The sequence below is a fragment of the Cygnus atratus genome, chromosome 1, assembly GCF_013377495.2.
Source record: "Cygnus atratus isolate AKBS03 ecotype Queensland, Australia chromosome 1, CAtr_DNAZoo_HiC_assembly, whole genome shotgun sequence".
NCBI lineage: Eukaryota > Metazoa > Chordata > Aves > Anseriformes > Anatidae > Cygnus > Cygnus atratus.
The window spans coordinates 67,300,082-67,316,020 of record NC_066362.1 but is presented as its reverse complement, the minus strand read 5'-3'; the positions used below and the strand labels follow the sequence as shown (position 1 = coordinate 67,316,020).

Below are 15,939 nucleotides of genomic sequence, written 5' to 3'. Positions count from 1 at the left end.
GTTATCTGAATGAGAGCATTTCCCAGTACTAATGCTACTTATGGTTATATCCAGTGAGTCTTTAATGCAGTGTGAATTTGTCATAGTTTGAACACGCACATTCCCCATTTTTGATGTCAAAATGTATTTGAAAATACATTGTTCCCATATTTTGTTTTTACAATGATTAAGAACTAGGGTTGATACAGTTACCACTTTTGCTCAGTTTTATTGTCGTGTTTACATTAAAAATAGATCAAATCATGTTTTGTCTTTATTTTTTTTTTGACAAGGTAAAGCCTGTAGCAGGTTGAAAAAGAGCTGTGGGACCTCTTTTTTTTTTCTTTTTCTGTAAAATAAAAATATTTTCTGGAAAAAAAAAATGAAATAAAAATCTAGTTCTAGCAAGCTTCTCTAACATATCCAGACTTCTAGTAAGTATGCATCATCACTGTTCCAAACAATTTAATGGATTTATTCCAATTTAAATGAGTTAAATTTATTCTTTAAAAAAATGCAAGGAAGGGGGAAAAAAACACAGGATTCTTCTGATGGCTGTTAGCAAATTAGGGGGTACAAGCCTATTCTCTCTGGTGACCAGCAATAGGACCCAAGGGAACAGTATGGAGCTGCAACGGGGGAGGTTCAGGTTGGCTGTCAAGAAAAGGTTCTGCACCGAAAGGGTGGTCAGGCACTGGAACAGGCTACCCTGGGAAGTGGTCGCGGCAGCGTTCAAGAAGCGTTTGGGCAACGCTCCAAGACATAGGGTCTGTTTTTTGGGTGGTTCTGTGTGGACCCAGGAATGGGACTCGATGATTCTTGTGGGTCCCTCCCAACTCAAGATACAATATGACTGCATGATTCTGTCTGCCAGCAGCAATCTTTACCTTGTTTTGTAAGCTACTCAATATTTTTAAACTCCAATAAATAAGCTTTTTTTCCCATACCTGTTCTGATTTAATTCTCAGTATTCTACAGTTGGGACATCATTCGCATCATCACAGATACACATTCATCTTCTTTTTTTTTTTTTTTTTTTAAATCTATTCCAAAGTTTCTGTCTGTCTGGATAGGAGCTTTGAAAAGATCTCATTGCTGATATGGCTTCACATATGTGTTTTGAAGTAGCCAATACTCCATTCATGGTCCAAAAGAAAAAAATGAGAATAGCTCATTATATGACTTGCTTAGTGAGTAAGAAGAGGTAATTACTAGCACTGGTGTTCTTTTATTTTTAAATTGCTAATGTGTGTGAAATTTCAGGAGACGTGTGAGGCGGTTACTTTTTACCTTACTAACAATACTCTTTCGTATGATTTACTCCATTTTCCTCACAGCAATTGCTGGGAGAGCTTTCAGAGGTAACAAAATTACTATTCTGATTTGAACCTCAAAAATGACTCTTTTAGACTATGGACTATGTAGTTACCGAATTCCATAGTGCATGCTTGTTTTCTTTGTAGCAATGAATAGAAGTGATGGGATGAATCTGTGGATGTCCTCAGAATATCTGGAATTAAAGAAAGAAACGTTCAAAAAAAAAAAAAAAGTAATGTTAAATTGATTCAAGTGTATAATTGGCTTTTGTGCAGTGTTCAACAAAAATTGAAGTGTATTTCAATGTTGTTTCATCTTTAAATTTAGAATTTGAGTGATGTTTCCAGATTAGTTATTTTCACTCTAGCATGCAGTAAGTTGTTTTGATAAGGCTTGTGATTGCAGTTTGTGATTACATGTTTCAGAAACTACATTAGTATCATCTGTTGAGAGCTATATGTGATGTTTTGCTATCACTTCTGGATTGTGACTGTGGTGATATGATGCATTGGTTTGTAATGAATCTTCTCTACCATAAAGAGTGGTGCTTTTTCTTTGCATGTTGGTTAAGAAGGTCAGGGACATGCATGGTGGTATATTGTGGGGATAGTAGTCTTAGAAATATGAATCTGTGAACAAAAGGTAGATTTTATTTATATTGTTAGAATATTTTAAAATCTGTGAAATTCTTTAACATAATTTTGGATATATCATAGTGAATCTCTATGTAAATTTCTTAAATATACAACATTCTGCTTGTTCTCTTATATTCCACGTTTCACTTTTTTGGCATTTGAGATTTTATTTTAAAAAGTGTTTTATTGTCTTCACATCAATATAGTAGAATACTGAAAAGTCAGCTATATGATTTTTTTTTAAAATGTCTCCACCGTGCACTGCACAAGATGAACACAAAATGATCCATATGAATGCTTTTTAAATGCTAAGAACAGAAACTGAAAAGGTTTAATGGAGAATGTATTGTAGGACGTTTGCTTCAGTAGCTGACTACTACAATTTAAGTGAAAAATGATCTAAGGGAAGCAAAATACATTTTTTTTTCCTAGGCTTTATAGAACCTGATGGGATAAATTTTTGGCTGGTGTAACCCTGCAGTGCTTAATGTTTACAATCCCAGTTCACACTCACTACAAAATGCCTCGCCCATCAGTTAGATGCACCAAGTGGAGGATTCCTGTATAAGGGCTGTTGTTGACATTTTATAAAGGTTTGCTTGTTGACAGGGCAGTGATGTGCTGTTCAGTTTCTAACATATGGCTCCTACAAATATTTCTCTACTTGATCTGCCATAAACCCTCAGCCTCCAAGGAAATAGTAAATTTTATTTCAGGATGGAACAATGAGTCTGGGGAATGTACTCATCTATTTTCATACCAAAATAAGCAGACTTCTCATAACTAAGAAATGAGACATCAGTACTGAGCAAGCAAACTTTAATATTAAACTTTCAAGCTGTGTTAGTCTAAAACTGCAGAGAGGGAGCAGTGTTAAAACAGTGAGCTGTGAAATTGGAATTGTTGGAAAGAAAAAAGTAACATAAGCTAGTTACAAGCTTCTGGGCTTGTCTGTCGTTGGGACTACTTTGCGAATATGCATGTCTCTTCCCGTAACTGGCACCATTCTAAAGGCAAAGGAGAGAAGAAATTATTCCCCCAAATTATTTTGAGGCATCTGCCAGCTAGCTATTAACAGCAAGATAATTTACATGCTGTTAGAAAAGTTTTGGGTTGAATTTATTCCAAGAATTGTGGAGTTTGTTTAATTGCATTATTGCATTGAGGTGGCTCGTTAGTGCTCATACAAATAGTTGAAATGGCACTACTGAATAGGTAGGAGGAGCAGGAACCTCTTTAAAAGTGTCTGCAGCTCAAGAAACAATGTGTTATTCCAACTTTGGTGACGTTCATAAGTTAAATCATTAGTCAGGTTAGGTGTGGCTGGACATGTTCATTTTTCACTATTTTTAACATAACTTCTATAAAACATATGTTTTTATACTGATAAACTCCAACAATTCAAAAATTTTGGAAGCTGTTCAAAAGTGCCAGATAATAAAGTTCAGAATTTTAAAACTACTTTATTTATAGAAATCATCTGTTTGAAAGAAATAAATGCATTTCATATGATGTGATTGTTTTGAGTTTTATGTCTGACAATGATACCAAATCAAGCTCTGGCAAATTTTGAAACTGTTTCTGGCAAGTTGGATGTTTTTGTGCAGTAAATGAAATCAGTTGGTACAAAGCACCCCAGCTTTTTCTTCAGAAGCCTGAGTTTGTCCAACTTCTTGTCCAAGTTTTGTTGTTGAACCAAGTCTCTGCATCTTTTCAGAAACAAAGGACAGACTATGCCGCAAAACAACCCGATCCAGTTCCTGCTACTCCTTCGCCGCCTCCAATGCCTGCTCCTGTCCCCGCAGCTGTCCCCCTCCCTCCAAGCACACCAGCACCTATACCGGTTCCTGTGCCCAAGGCGCCAGCAACCATCAGCCGCCAAAGCAGCACCTCTAGTGACAGCGGTGGTAGTGTTGCACGAGACAGCCAGAGGAACAAACAAGTTCCTGTGGATCGTAAGTTTGTCTAAGAAGCAAGAAAAAAAAATTACTTCTACCATCCCTACATCTTTTGCTTAATCCTTGAATTCCTGAAAAACTTGTGTTTCAGATAAATGTTTATGAAATATTTAGCTTTAACCCCCTATTTAAAATACTGATTTTCTAAGTACAGTGTTCTCTATACAAATATGATGGTAAGTAGGAGCAAAACACTTCTGCACTTACGCTAGTCCTAAAACAGCAGTACATCCTCTCCCTTTATGACTATTTATGATCTTCAGTCTGTGGTTTTTCAACGTTGTAAATGCCTGTGCTGATATTCTGGCTAATGTACATTGCCTGCCTGCAATGCATCATCGCTACTGCATTACAATCCAAATCGCTTTTGAAACCAGTTAGACTGTTTTTACACTTCCATCAGTGGTCATCCATGTTTCTAGGGAATTTGTACCTTTCTGAAACATGTATCCAAGGCCTGCAACAGGACTTACAGGTCTGGCTGATGCATAGAAACCATGCTGCGATGGTGTTGTAGGAGTCTTGTCTTTTATAATCAGGACCTCTCAGCTTGGTCAAAGGAACAGCAACTGGTGGGCCACTGAGCAAATTAGTGTGTCCTTGTCTCAGGAGGATGAGAGAATGTAATCCATAGCCTTTTAGCTGGAAAAACATGGTAACCTGCATCCAGCAGTGTGTGGCAGTCATGAAATAATCTGCTTTAGACATCCCTGTAATTTTAAAACATGGCTGCTGCTGAAGCTCCTACTGTGTATCAAGTAAAAAGCAGTTTGGTTAAAATAACTTACTTAATCAGCCAATACTTTCTCTCCTAAATGTACTTTAAGCACTGAAATTACCTAGCTTAAACATAACTGAAACTTTTACGCAAGCATTTGCTATAGCTACTAAAACAGTAGCTGTTAAAATAATGAGCTTTTGCAGTTCAGTTGACAGCTTTTCCAGTCCCCTGCCTTATCAGAAAATCCCACTTCCACTTGAGCTAAAAACTGGAACTGAGTGTAATCCTTTCTGAAGAGGGCTTCTTTCCCCCCCATCACCAGTGGATGGGAAGCATGCCTGCTTGGATATGCCTGCTCTGGCATTGCCTGGAGGTAGACCAGCTCTCTCCTAAGCTCTAAACTCAGGAAGTCTCTGGGACGTTTTTAGTTTTTTCATGCAACAGACTTTAAAGCTTGTAATTATAACTGGAGATGAGCCTTGCAGGAGGAATGTGCTTCGCTGAAGCTTCCCAAAGAAACAGTAGGGCCTGCTTCTGCCCTTGTCCTCTGTTGGGTGATATGACACTTTAAAAAACAAACAAACAAACAAACAAACAAAAAACAAAACAGAAACCAGAACAGGTATAAAAGAGGTGTAGACCAAGTGGTTACAAGACATGTTCTGTGGCACCCTTAGGTTCCAGTGAGGCCAGGGGGCATGCCTGAGATTCGTGCCCTCACTGGGGGCTTTAACTCAAACCCACTCGATGGACTTCAGGTGCCTCAGAGTCCTTGGAAAATAACTGCCTCCGTGACAGTAATGGGCAGCTCTTGCTTTGCAGCTGCTACCTGAGCACCCACCTCACCCTGCAAAGATCAGGGTACCGAGCACTTGGTACTGAGTGTATTTTGTATGTTTATGGTAATGTATCTAACAATAGTAAGGATCTGTTACCTAACAGCTAGATATTTATCTTCTGATATAGTCTTGGTGTGGATAAAACCTAAGTCTTTCAAAGTCTGTGTAAATAGAAGAACAATAGCAATTTTCTTTCTGTCTTCCTGTTTGGGAAAAATAACTGGTGCATGCTTCATTAACATTGCCTAAAGGTTTTGTTCATATATCCCCTCTCAGACCTTCACGTACCACCGAGCACATGTCATTTTAGCTTCCAATTCACACTGGAAAAAAATTACTGATGGGGTTTGAATGCCTCAAATACTTTGCTAGAGATACTTTGTCCACTTTCAGCCTGGGGCTATTTTATAAAAAGAAAAAGAAAATGGTTAAGATGAGGATTTTTCTTCTTTTGGTGGTTTTATTAAAAAAAAAAAAAGCCTTGTTTTTATTGATCCAACTAGCTAGAGAGGTAGATCCTTGGAAAAGTGTTGGGAGAATATAAAAGGAAAAAAGAGAATGAAAAATTTTAATATCTTACAGTTTTTCCATATGATGCTGTGTCTTTTTCCTCTGTTGCTATCAGTGTAACAGGAGGAAAAGAATGACTTTTGCCACCTGAATGCATCAGAGAAGTTGATGTAGTTACTCTTTGTGTGTGAAAATGTGAATGTTGAATAAAGGAAACTAAAAACAAGGAAATCCTGAGAATTTTCAAGTTCACTTAAAGATGCATGTCAAAGTATTTTTGTAATAAGACCAGAGTTACTGCATGGAGAGGTTAAGGGAGTTAAATCATTATGTTCTGTGCCTGAGAAGATATTTACACCCTTCCAGGTTCTACCTATTTTTTGTGAAATCATCCACAGAACATTTTTTATGCATTAAAGAAGTCAGTATCATCATAGCTGATTTTGTGAAACGAATGAAAAGCATTTCAGTTTGTTGTCTGTTAGTGGCCAGCCATAAAACTGAATGCTTCAGACAAAGGGGTTCTGTGGGAAAGCAAATTTGTATAATTTGGTTTTAATTAAAAAATAAATAATAAAAAAACAAGTTCTTGCCCCAGTTCCAATGTCTCTGATATGACAGACAGCTACTTGTTTTGTTGTTATTTTTAAACTGAAGCATGACATTACGTCAGCCAACCATCGCTACACTGCTGAGGCTAGAAGTAAATTCAAGTTATCTTTTATGGTCTTTTCTTAAAATCCCTTGAAAAATTTTATTACTATACTAATGCGTTAGCTGTAAGGTGGTATGTTTCAGTAGCAGTGAAATTTTTTTGCCTACATTGATTTGCACCAAAAACTTGAGCAATAAAGTAATAAACTTTCCACAATGGAAAGAATCTTATTTCTTACTTCTGTTTTTGTTTTCATTTTTTAAATATCATATTTCTGTTGGAAGAAACTCAAACTATGGCAATTGAACAACCCTCTGTACCCATTTTCCTGTGCAGCTTGAGGGCTAGACTGCTCTGCATACTTCTGCAACATCAAGTTTATCTCTTCTTTCTAGGGTCTCACTTGAATATATTTTATTTAGCTCGTTTTGTTTTGCAAAGGGATTAGGAATATTGAAATCTTCCCAGGGGATCAAGGGAAATAATAACTCAATTAGAGCCACTGAGTAAATCTTTAAAGAAAAAAAAATGTTTAAGATTTAAAATGGAGTGTAAGAAATAACCTGGCCTTGGTAAAGCACCCTTGAGAATAATTTCTGTGGGGCACTTCTCTCTCTAGGCAGGAAATCCCAGATGGAGGAGGTGCAGGATGAACTTGTTCACCGGCTCACCATAGGCCGCAGCGCTGCCCAGAGGAAGTTCCACGTGCCACGGCCAAACATCCCGGTAGTGAACATCACTTATGACTCCTCGCCTGACGATGTGAAAGCGTGGTTGCAGTCCAAAGGATTCAACCCTGTGTAAGTTTGAGGAAAAATGTAAGAAAGCTTCTAAAAATGATTTTCCTGTCAGTAAGTTGTGTATGGTCTGCCTGCTTTTTAAAATCAAGCAGCTTTCTGAAAATCAAGACGTGTCAGCTGCACTCTTGGAAAATATTATTTGTTTTAGCAAATATATATTTATATACATATGAGTGCATATATATATATTTGTATATATTTCTACATGGTTATAGATATATAGGTATATTTTGGGAAAAAAAAAAGTGCACATTAGCCTTCACCAAAAGGTACTGGCTATGACAGGTACTGAATTGACTTCAAGTGTCCTTTTGCTTGCAGTTTTGACTTGATTTGGTAGCTCTGCTCTAGTGAGGGATGAAGAGAACCTCCTTCTTCCCTTTAGCCCATTGTATTTTTGCTTATTTCCTGCTTGCTCCTTCTTGTGACCTCAGGACTGTTAACAGCCTTGGTGTGCTGACGGGTGCGCAGCTTTTCTCCCTCAATAAAGACGAACTGAAGACTGTTTGCCCAGAAGGGTCTAGAGTCTACAGCCAAATTACGGTACAAAAAGTCTGCTTTGGAGGTATGTATAACCCTTCTTACTAGCCTAATGCTGGCTTGCTGATATCTGAGAAATACGATTTGAGTCATCATTTTTGAATGTATAGAAGTAAATAGCTCTTCATGCAGTTCCCATCACATTGATATGCATTTTTTTACCTGGGTTATTTGGTATAAATGCATTGAAACAGCATTCCTCAAAAAGACCAGGTGGAATCTCTGCCCCTCTTCTAAAAGAGTCCACAAAGTGTTAGAAAAAGTGTACAGTGGTACTGAAGCAAAAGAGGTTGAGTGTTGTAGTCAGGCTCCCTACAGTTACAAGAAGACAAATGAGCCAAAAGGGACTTTAGGGAAAACAAGAGGAGAGCATGAAATGCCTTTCTTTCTGCTTCTTGCTCAGCCCAATACATGGGCAAACAGGTTCTCCAGGTACTTTTGGTGGCGATGTGTCAGTTTTGCACTATCTGCATAGAGGAGATTTGATTTATTAGGTGTGTGAAAGCGACAGAGTGAGAGCACACTGTTGAATCTCATGGTCTTTCAGGTCAAAAGCTGGGGCATCTTTATTGGTGGATCCTAAGAGTAGCAAAACACATTTGATGCTATGATAGCAGAATTACTGAGCCATAGATAAATATACAGTGCTTCTGTATTCATTGCTCTGCAACAGTTTTCTTTAATTGCAGTGGTATTGTTCCTTACACACCTTAAAATCTTGGATATAGAGTTGTGCTATGGAGAATGCTTAATCAATTTAAAACCATGAAAATACTAGTATTTTTTATTTTAATCTTGCTGTGGTAAATGGAGAAATGGACTAGGTAATATCTGGAGCTGAGACTAGCCCACAAAGAAGCTATAATCTTCACATCCTGTTTAAAAGAAAATCATGAAAAAAGATTAAAATATCTCTTTCTCCCCTCACAAAACTAGGACTAACTTGCTTGATTTGAAGATTTAACTGCCATGCCTATTTTTAAAAATAAGTTTAAAATTATGCATATTTTACGATTTACTGATTAGTGTAGAATAGAGAGAATTGCTTTCTAACACTGTTAAACTTTCTTTATTCCTTTCTTCAAACCCTTTTTTCCTGTGAGAGGAGTGGAGAAATTTTTCACTTTTACTCTTAAGAATATGTCAGTACAGTCCAATGCAATCCATCACTTCCTAGTGAAGATATATGTGTATTCTTCAACTTTTCTGGAATGTCAGCAATCTTCAGTTTCATAAAGAAGGCCTTGTTTACTGAAATGGAAGTACAAACATGAAAATGCTTATTAAAATAGCTTAAAAACAATTTTATACCCATATCATCATAAGTAAATATGTTATGGTTTAAAACTTTAAAGTAGGGCTTATTTTCATTTTCTTAAATAGAATGATTCTTACAAATGTGTTTCAGAATGTCATTAAAAGAGAAATGTAATCTATACTTCAGAGATGCTGACTTGTTGGAGGAGATAAAAGAAATAATAGTTTTAACATGGCACCTGAAAGAACATTTCCTTTTAAGAACTGTGTGTCCTGCCAGAGGACTTGATTGATGTCCTAGTAGGGTGTAAAGCTAATTTCATGATTATGCTAGGCATGTATGTGGGTTTCAGCTTCCATATCTAAGAAAGCACTCCTCACCTTTCTGGTGGAAGTCAAATTGAAAACCAGAGATCCACAGGACTGTAGAGGTCTGTCCTTTTTTCCTCTGTGCTGTTTCTCTGCTTGCCTCAGTTAGGCTTACTTTGCAGGAAACTGAGCAGTTGAAACGTCTAATAAATGCTCTACAAGTGTTAATAAACAGTTCCTGAGAGTTTAGCAAGGTTGTTGGACTTTGTCAGTGAAAATGTACCGCAAATCCTTATTTCTGCTTCAACTGTTTGAGGTTTAACTGATGAATTCAGAACTGAAGCAATTCCTGATTGCTTTAGCTTGTGTGCTGCATTGCACAGAACATGAACACACATCTTGCTTTCTGTCCACACAGTATTTCATGTCACAGGTTTCAGGAAGGCTATCCGTGTTTAAGAGAATCTGTAGGAGTGAGTACCATCAGTCATAGCCAAAATGTCTACATGTTACCCAGCATACATGAGCTTGTGTCTTCCAAATAAGGTTGTGTTTTACTGCTCAAACTAGAAATGTTTCTAATTACAGAAGTATTTAAGTGCACACATACCTGTTGTACCTGTTGTACAATCAAGCATAACTGAATGCTTTTTATAAGTAGTTACTAGGTTATGGGCTTGACCACAGCAATTGTCCTACAAGTGACAACTTGTCCTAAAAGTGACAACTTTTCATGAAGTTTTGTAGCTCTGACATCCTTTCTGTAGTACTTGTGCCGTCATATTTCTGTAAATGTCCTGGGCGCTAGGCATAAGTAACAGTAATAGCCAGAGTCAGAACAAACCCATGCATTGTCTAGTGTTACAGAACTCCCTGCCTTGTCTTTGCTTGCTATTTCTACCCAGGATCTTCCGCAAATTTTTCTTGATTCATACCATCTCAATTCATACAATCCCTGCCTCTCGGATTTGGGTCTGCAGTCCCCAATACTGACAAACAGATCTTCACCTTTATGCAGCTGCATTTTTTTTTTAATTTGTTATTCATATTATTTTTTAGGTTCTTCTGCCTCAGGCAGAAGAATTTAGTATTTTAAAATTGGAATTCCAGTCCTAATCATTACTGGAATTTAGTAATTTTACCTTTTTGAGGAAAAAAAAAATGAATAGGTACCATTACTTCATTTTTTTTTACTTTATTTTCATGGTAACTCCATTCAATCCTGAATCAAAACAGAGTATAAAACATCAAAGGAAGTTTTGTGCTGTACCTGTATAAACATGACCAAGGAACAGACTGTGAATATGGGGAAGGTATTTGATGTTTAATAGCTTTCTAGGCCTGGCCAAGCAAAAGCAGAAGGAAAACTGTGCGAGAACAGCATGTCAGACAGCAGGGAGCTGGCCATAGCCAGGGGCAAACACTTCTTTCCTGTCAGAAGATATGGTGGTGGCAGCAGCAGCATCTCAGGAAGATGAAAGATAGGATGCACCACATGTTGTACTGATCAGATTACCCCTCTGAGGAGCTGAGGTTGCTCCAGAGAGTTTCAGTTCACTTTGTATGCAACATATAGGGCATTTTAGCAACCTGGCTAGTCAGCTGTATGGATTTACTTTTTCATTGTAAAGTTGTTATGAATTTTTTTGTGTGCGTTTCCTCAACCTTTGTTAAGCATTTCAAGTTCTGGTGTTGAAAAACATTAATCAGAAGACAAGCATAGAGATAGAATATCCTGAACACCACCTTTGTCATCTCTAGACATGACAAAAATTTCAGGTCTACATTACTGTTATTTTCCTATTCCATCAGTGGAAAGCATGGGCACACTTCAAAATAGTTTTTTATCTAGTATGTGTATCAAATTGCCTGGAAAAATAGCTTATTCTCTTTTGCACCTAGGTGAAAGGAAAAACACAGAGGTAGAAGTGGGATTGAATGATGGGGCTTACTGATACCTCATGATCTGGTTAGGGACTAAGTTGGGTAGATCAGAAGCCAGGGTCTAGCAGTCTGTTCCAAAAATTGTATTCCCCAAAACAGCCCTAGGCTACTTAGCTATGTTGTACCCTGTCTCAGCAGGATGTGCCTGTTGTGTTGGGCCACATGATATATTGCAGTTTGTTTAGTTGAGCAGCATTTCAAGCCCATCAGTCATGCTGTTACTGATGGTATCAGGAAGGTAAACTGTTTCAGCCTTGACTGCTCAGTCCTTCGCAGAATATATATTTCTTTATGACCTTTGATAAAGCACGTTGCCAGGTACTTGCTAACATTTTTATGCATGATTTCAATAATGGGTGACTACTGCTCTGTATCTGAAACCAAATGGGCAAGAACAAGATGAATTAAGACAAATACAAGTGCCTTCTCACCTTCAAGGAGTCAGTTATATGCCCTTTGCTTTGTCCTTCCACCCAGGGAGAAGGGAAGAAAGCAATACTAATTTAGCTAGGACAAGCCCCTCTCCCTGTAGATGCTCAACCTGTCTGCCAGGTAATAGTATCAGATAATGCATTGTAATGGATCTAACAGGATAAATCTAAATTAAACTTTATGTCATGAGATAAATTTTAAGAATTGAAGGATTTTGAAGAAGCTGAAGAATCAATGGAAGGATTTTTCCCCATAACTGTCCTGAAATTTGTTTTACAAATTTCAAAAACAGTTTCTGCTTCCTTATGGAGAGGATATTTCGGAAGCTAGCGTTGAAGCTTGGAAGGTCATGTTACAGGCAAATAACACCGTAGCTGTTATGGATCTTGCTTTGTAATCCTCTAGCCTTATTCAAAGTCATGCATGCTTTGGAAAGTTCTGCTCTAGTGGATGTGTCCTAGCCTTGTTAATAACTTCATTTACATTGACAAAGAAATCTGTTTGCCAGTAGCTCAGAAGAACCTTTTTCTTTTTTATTTCACTCTAAATGTGAAATAAAGCTACAATATTGTTCTCAGGTAACACTATTGCTAATACAGTAATATGATTCAGTTCTTATTGCTCTGTTCTGAGTTTGAAGACTGTGCATCTTTTAACAGCAAAGCCATGATGGAGCCTTGTGTAATTTGGGTTGCTTAGATTAGCTATCCGAAGCCTTACTTAAGCCTTGGCTGTGCAAACCCATGTGCACGCATGAATTTTGTGTTGACATAAATCTAAAACCCATGAGTTTATGTGCTTTAATTTCTAAATATGATTGTCCTGATTTTTAAGTACTCAAGGGTGGAATCCTAGCAAACCTGTTGGACTTTAACTTTGTATTTACTGCTGCTATATTTCACCTCTTAAATATCCAACACATGGGGGCTTGCATGAGAAGTAAAAATGCTCAGCAGTGTTAAAAGTCAAGCTGGCACTTTTAACAGTCTGCAGGCTCTTTTCTGGTCCACATTTAAGAATAGTGTAAATCCTTTCGTATTCCCAATGTTATTTAACCAGATTCTTAGTGCATTTTTGTTTTGGAGCTGCAAGGTGTGTTTAACTTGTTCAAACATTAATAAAACCCTGTCAGTAGAACTTCATCCTGTGTAAAAACTCAAATTAACTGTTTTTCTTTTTTTATTTGTTTATAGGCTAACAGTGGTAGTTCAGAACTGCAAGAAATTATGAGAAGAAGACAAGAAAAAATCAGTGCAGCTGCCTCAGATTCAGGTGTGGAGTCCTTTGATGAAGGAAGCAGTCACTAAACGTCTTTCCTCTTTTCTTTAATTCCATTGTCCATAGCATTATACCATCCAGCTTTGCTTTAGGAAGCAGTGAAGGGGAATGTCTTAATACAGTGTAAACATAACTAGCCACCAGAAAGAAAACTTACAGTAGTCTCCCCAGAAGAACCTGCTGCTGGCTTCCCATCATTAAAAATTAACAGCTGAGAAATCCAATGGAAGTTCCTGACAGGTGAAACTATTAGGACTTGAGTCACTTACACCCAAAGATGGGCCTTGGCTTTAACCATTCCATGACAGATAAACTGGAATGTGGCTTTGTTTTTGATCCATCCTAGGAAAGCTGAGATAGCAATAAAAAGCATATGAACCCTTCAGTAATAATACAGTTCTGAATTCCATTGCCAGCTTTGCAACTCTGTCTTTTTGGCTCAGTCTTTCTTGTCATGCATTCAGCTGCACGATGTTCAGTTAAGTCATTGATGCCAGCAATCTAAGAGGAAACGTTTAGGGAATGAACAGCAGCCCAGCATAGACTGAATCTTTCTTGCATCACTCCCAAAATGTTTTATTACTAATGATGGTGTTTATAGCAAAATAATACTCTGTACTTTGGTTTTATCAATACTTCACTCCTAATGAACCATAATATTGCACAAGAAGGAATAAACAGAAAATAGTAATACAACTCAGCTCAAAGAGGGGATCAGATCTGCTGTTGGTAGCCATGAAACAATTTGCGTTACTTTTTTTTAAAAATATACTTGCATTTTTTGTTTGTAACTTAACCTGTTAAAAGAACAGTATATAATCTAGACTTTGTGTGTTGATCGCAGATGTCAGTTTTCCATATGTAAAAAGCTATTGTTCCATTATAGATTTAATGTTTTGGAAAATTGGATTCCTGGAGGCAAAAGTGGGAGAAAACATCCTTTTCAGCAAATATTATTTTTGAAGATGCAATGATTTTTTTCACAAAAATATTCTGTTACTTCACATGTTTTTGTGATTTTATATATAATATATGTATTATATATAATATATAATATCACTTAATTTAGACAAATTTAATCATCTGGTTTGATTAAGTTACATAGTGCCTTTTTCACATGAATCAGCTTAGTCTGCAATAAACAGTATTTCTTGTCTGTTAAATAGTTGTATCTTTAGGGCTGCAAAGATGGTATTGAAATAAGAAAGTGTTCTTGATTTTTGCCATTAGTTTGCCCTTCTTCTGCATAGAAGGAAAAAAAGAATCCTATTCATTTTTTCATAAAAGAAATTAAAATCTTAATAAAGGTGTTTAGTGCCATTTATTGTAAATGTCCTTACAAATATTGTTGTGTGTTGGTTACGTGTCTGTCTATATTTTTACATTCTATATATATTCTTTACACCTGTTAAAAGTACATCAGTACTACACCTCTCATTTAAATGTGGTCTTACCCAGAAATGGGTCAGGAAGTGAGGAGTCCCAAACTGAAGATTCTAAACACCATAGCAATTACCAAGAATTGGATTTTTTTATTTATTTTTTTACCCAGTTAAAGAAATGGTAATTCCCAATTGCATTCTTCCTGCAGGAGACATTTGAACTGGACAACTTGCATAACTACAACCATTCAACCTATACACATAGCTTTACGGGAGAAAATTGTCTGTCTTGCTGCCTGTCCTATCATTAAAACTCAAGGCCAGTCCTCAAAAGATTGGAACTATTCTCTCAGCCAGGTTTAAAATTGTCTTTTCTGCACCTTATGTCTATTATCTATGGTGTCCATACCTAGCTCGAAGCATGTTCGCTGTACAGTCCCCAGACTAACCATATAAAGGAAAATCCGAAGCTATTCGTACAAAGGTTCTTCCATAACTTGCAAGTAGAGGAGTAAGAAACTTTTTAAAAGATCTTTGAAAGTTGCACTTAAAAATTAGGGTCACTCTCTTTTCACATGCAAAGTACATCTGATACCATAAAAGCCATAGTGGTGGTTACTTGTACCTCTCTGTCCTTGTCAGTTACCAAAATATGAAGCCAATATTTGTATTGACTGCAAGTTTATTCTTGCATTCACCATATGGTTGCTTTTGCCCAAAGGAGGCACCAGATCTGAGACTCTTTAGACATTCTGGAGTTTGGTTCACAGAGGTCTTGGAAGAAGCACCCATATTATCATCTCTGAGAGGAAAGAGGTAACTTTGCAGCTGGTTTTTGTTGTTGTTGTTGTTGTTTTGTGTGTGTGTTTTTCTTTCTGTCTTTTTTTTTTTTTTTGAATCTGAGTGCAGGCAGTATGCTCAGAGACATCTTTGGAAATACACAGCAGGATAACAAGAAATCCATTCCATATACTTTAGGGATGAGGACAATATTTTTTCCCCATTTTTTTGTTTGATTTTCTGCAGTTGTTGTTGTTGTTATTGCTTTATTATTATTATTATTATTATTATAGTAATACCACTACAGCTCAAAGTTGTATTTTACACTAAATTAGACTGCATGATTTCTGTGTAACAGACTGTGAAAAACTGAGTGCCATTAAGGCAGATATTTCCCTTTCTGCTGGGTTTTCTTTGATGGTTTAAAGCACTGTAGGGAGCTTGGTGCCTCCACTATGCAGCTTTTGGATTTGCAGCTTGTTGGCAGTTACAAGAAATCAAAAGGAGATTTGATTTAGGGTTATCCAAATGAAAATAAAACATTTTCTTCAAAATTCTGTGTCTTAAATGAGAATGATCAACAATGGTCAAATGCAGTGTTTC

The 15,939-nt window shown here is 37.0% G+C and overlaps 1 protein-coding gene across 15 annotated transcripts in view; it reads left to right on the top strand.

Annotated features, from left to right (window-relative positions):
- Window positions 1-15,939, top strand: part of EPS8 (epidermal growth factor receptor pathway substrate 8) — a 134,652-nt gene that overhangs the window by 117,698 nt on the left and 1,015 nt on the right. For 12 of the 15 annotated variants that reach the window (XM_035550825.2, XM_035550813.2, XM_035550822.2 and 9 more), the window contains 4 exons: window positions 3,649-3,886; window positions 7,234-7,414; window positions 7,849-7,979; window positions 13,090-14,498. In XM_035550825.2, coding sequence (XP_035406718.1) covers window positions 3,649-3,886; window positions 7,234-7,414; window positions 7,849-7,979; window positions 13,090-13,094 — 555 coding nt within the window. In that variant the 3' untranslated portion in view covers window positions 13,095-14,498. Of the gene's footprint in view, window positions 1-3,648; window positions 3,887-7,233; window positions 7,415-7,848; window positions 7,980-13,089; window positions 14,499-15,277; window positions 15,373-15,939 lie in introns of those variants that run through there. The other 3 variants (XR_007709361.1, XR_007709360.1, XR_007709359.1) reach the window with 1 other exon arrangement.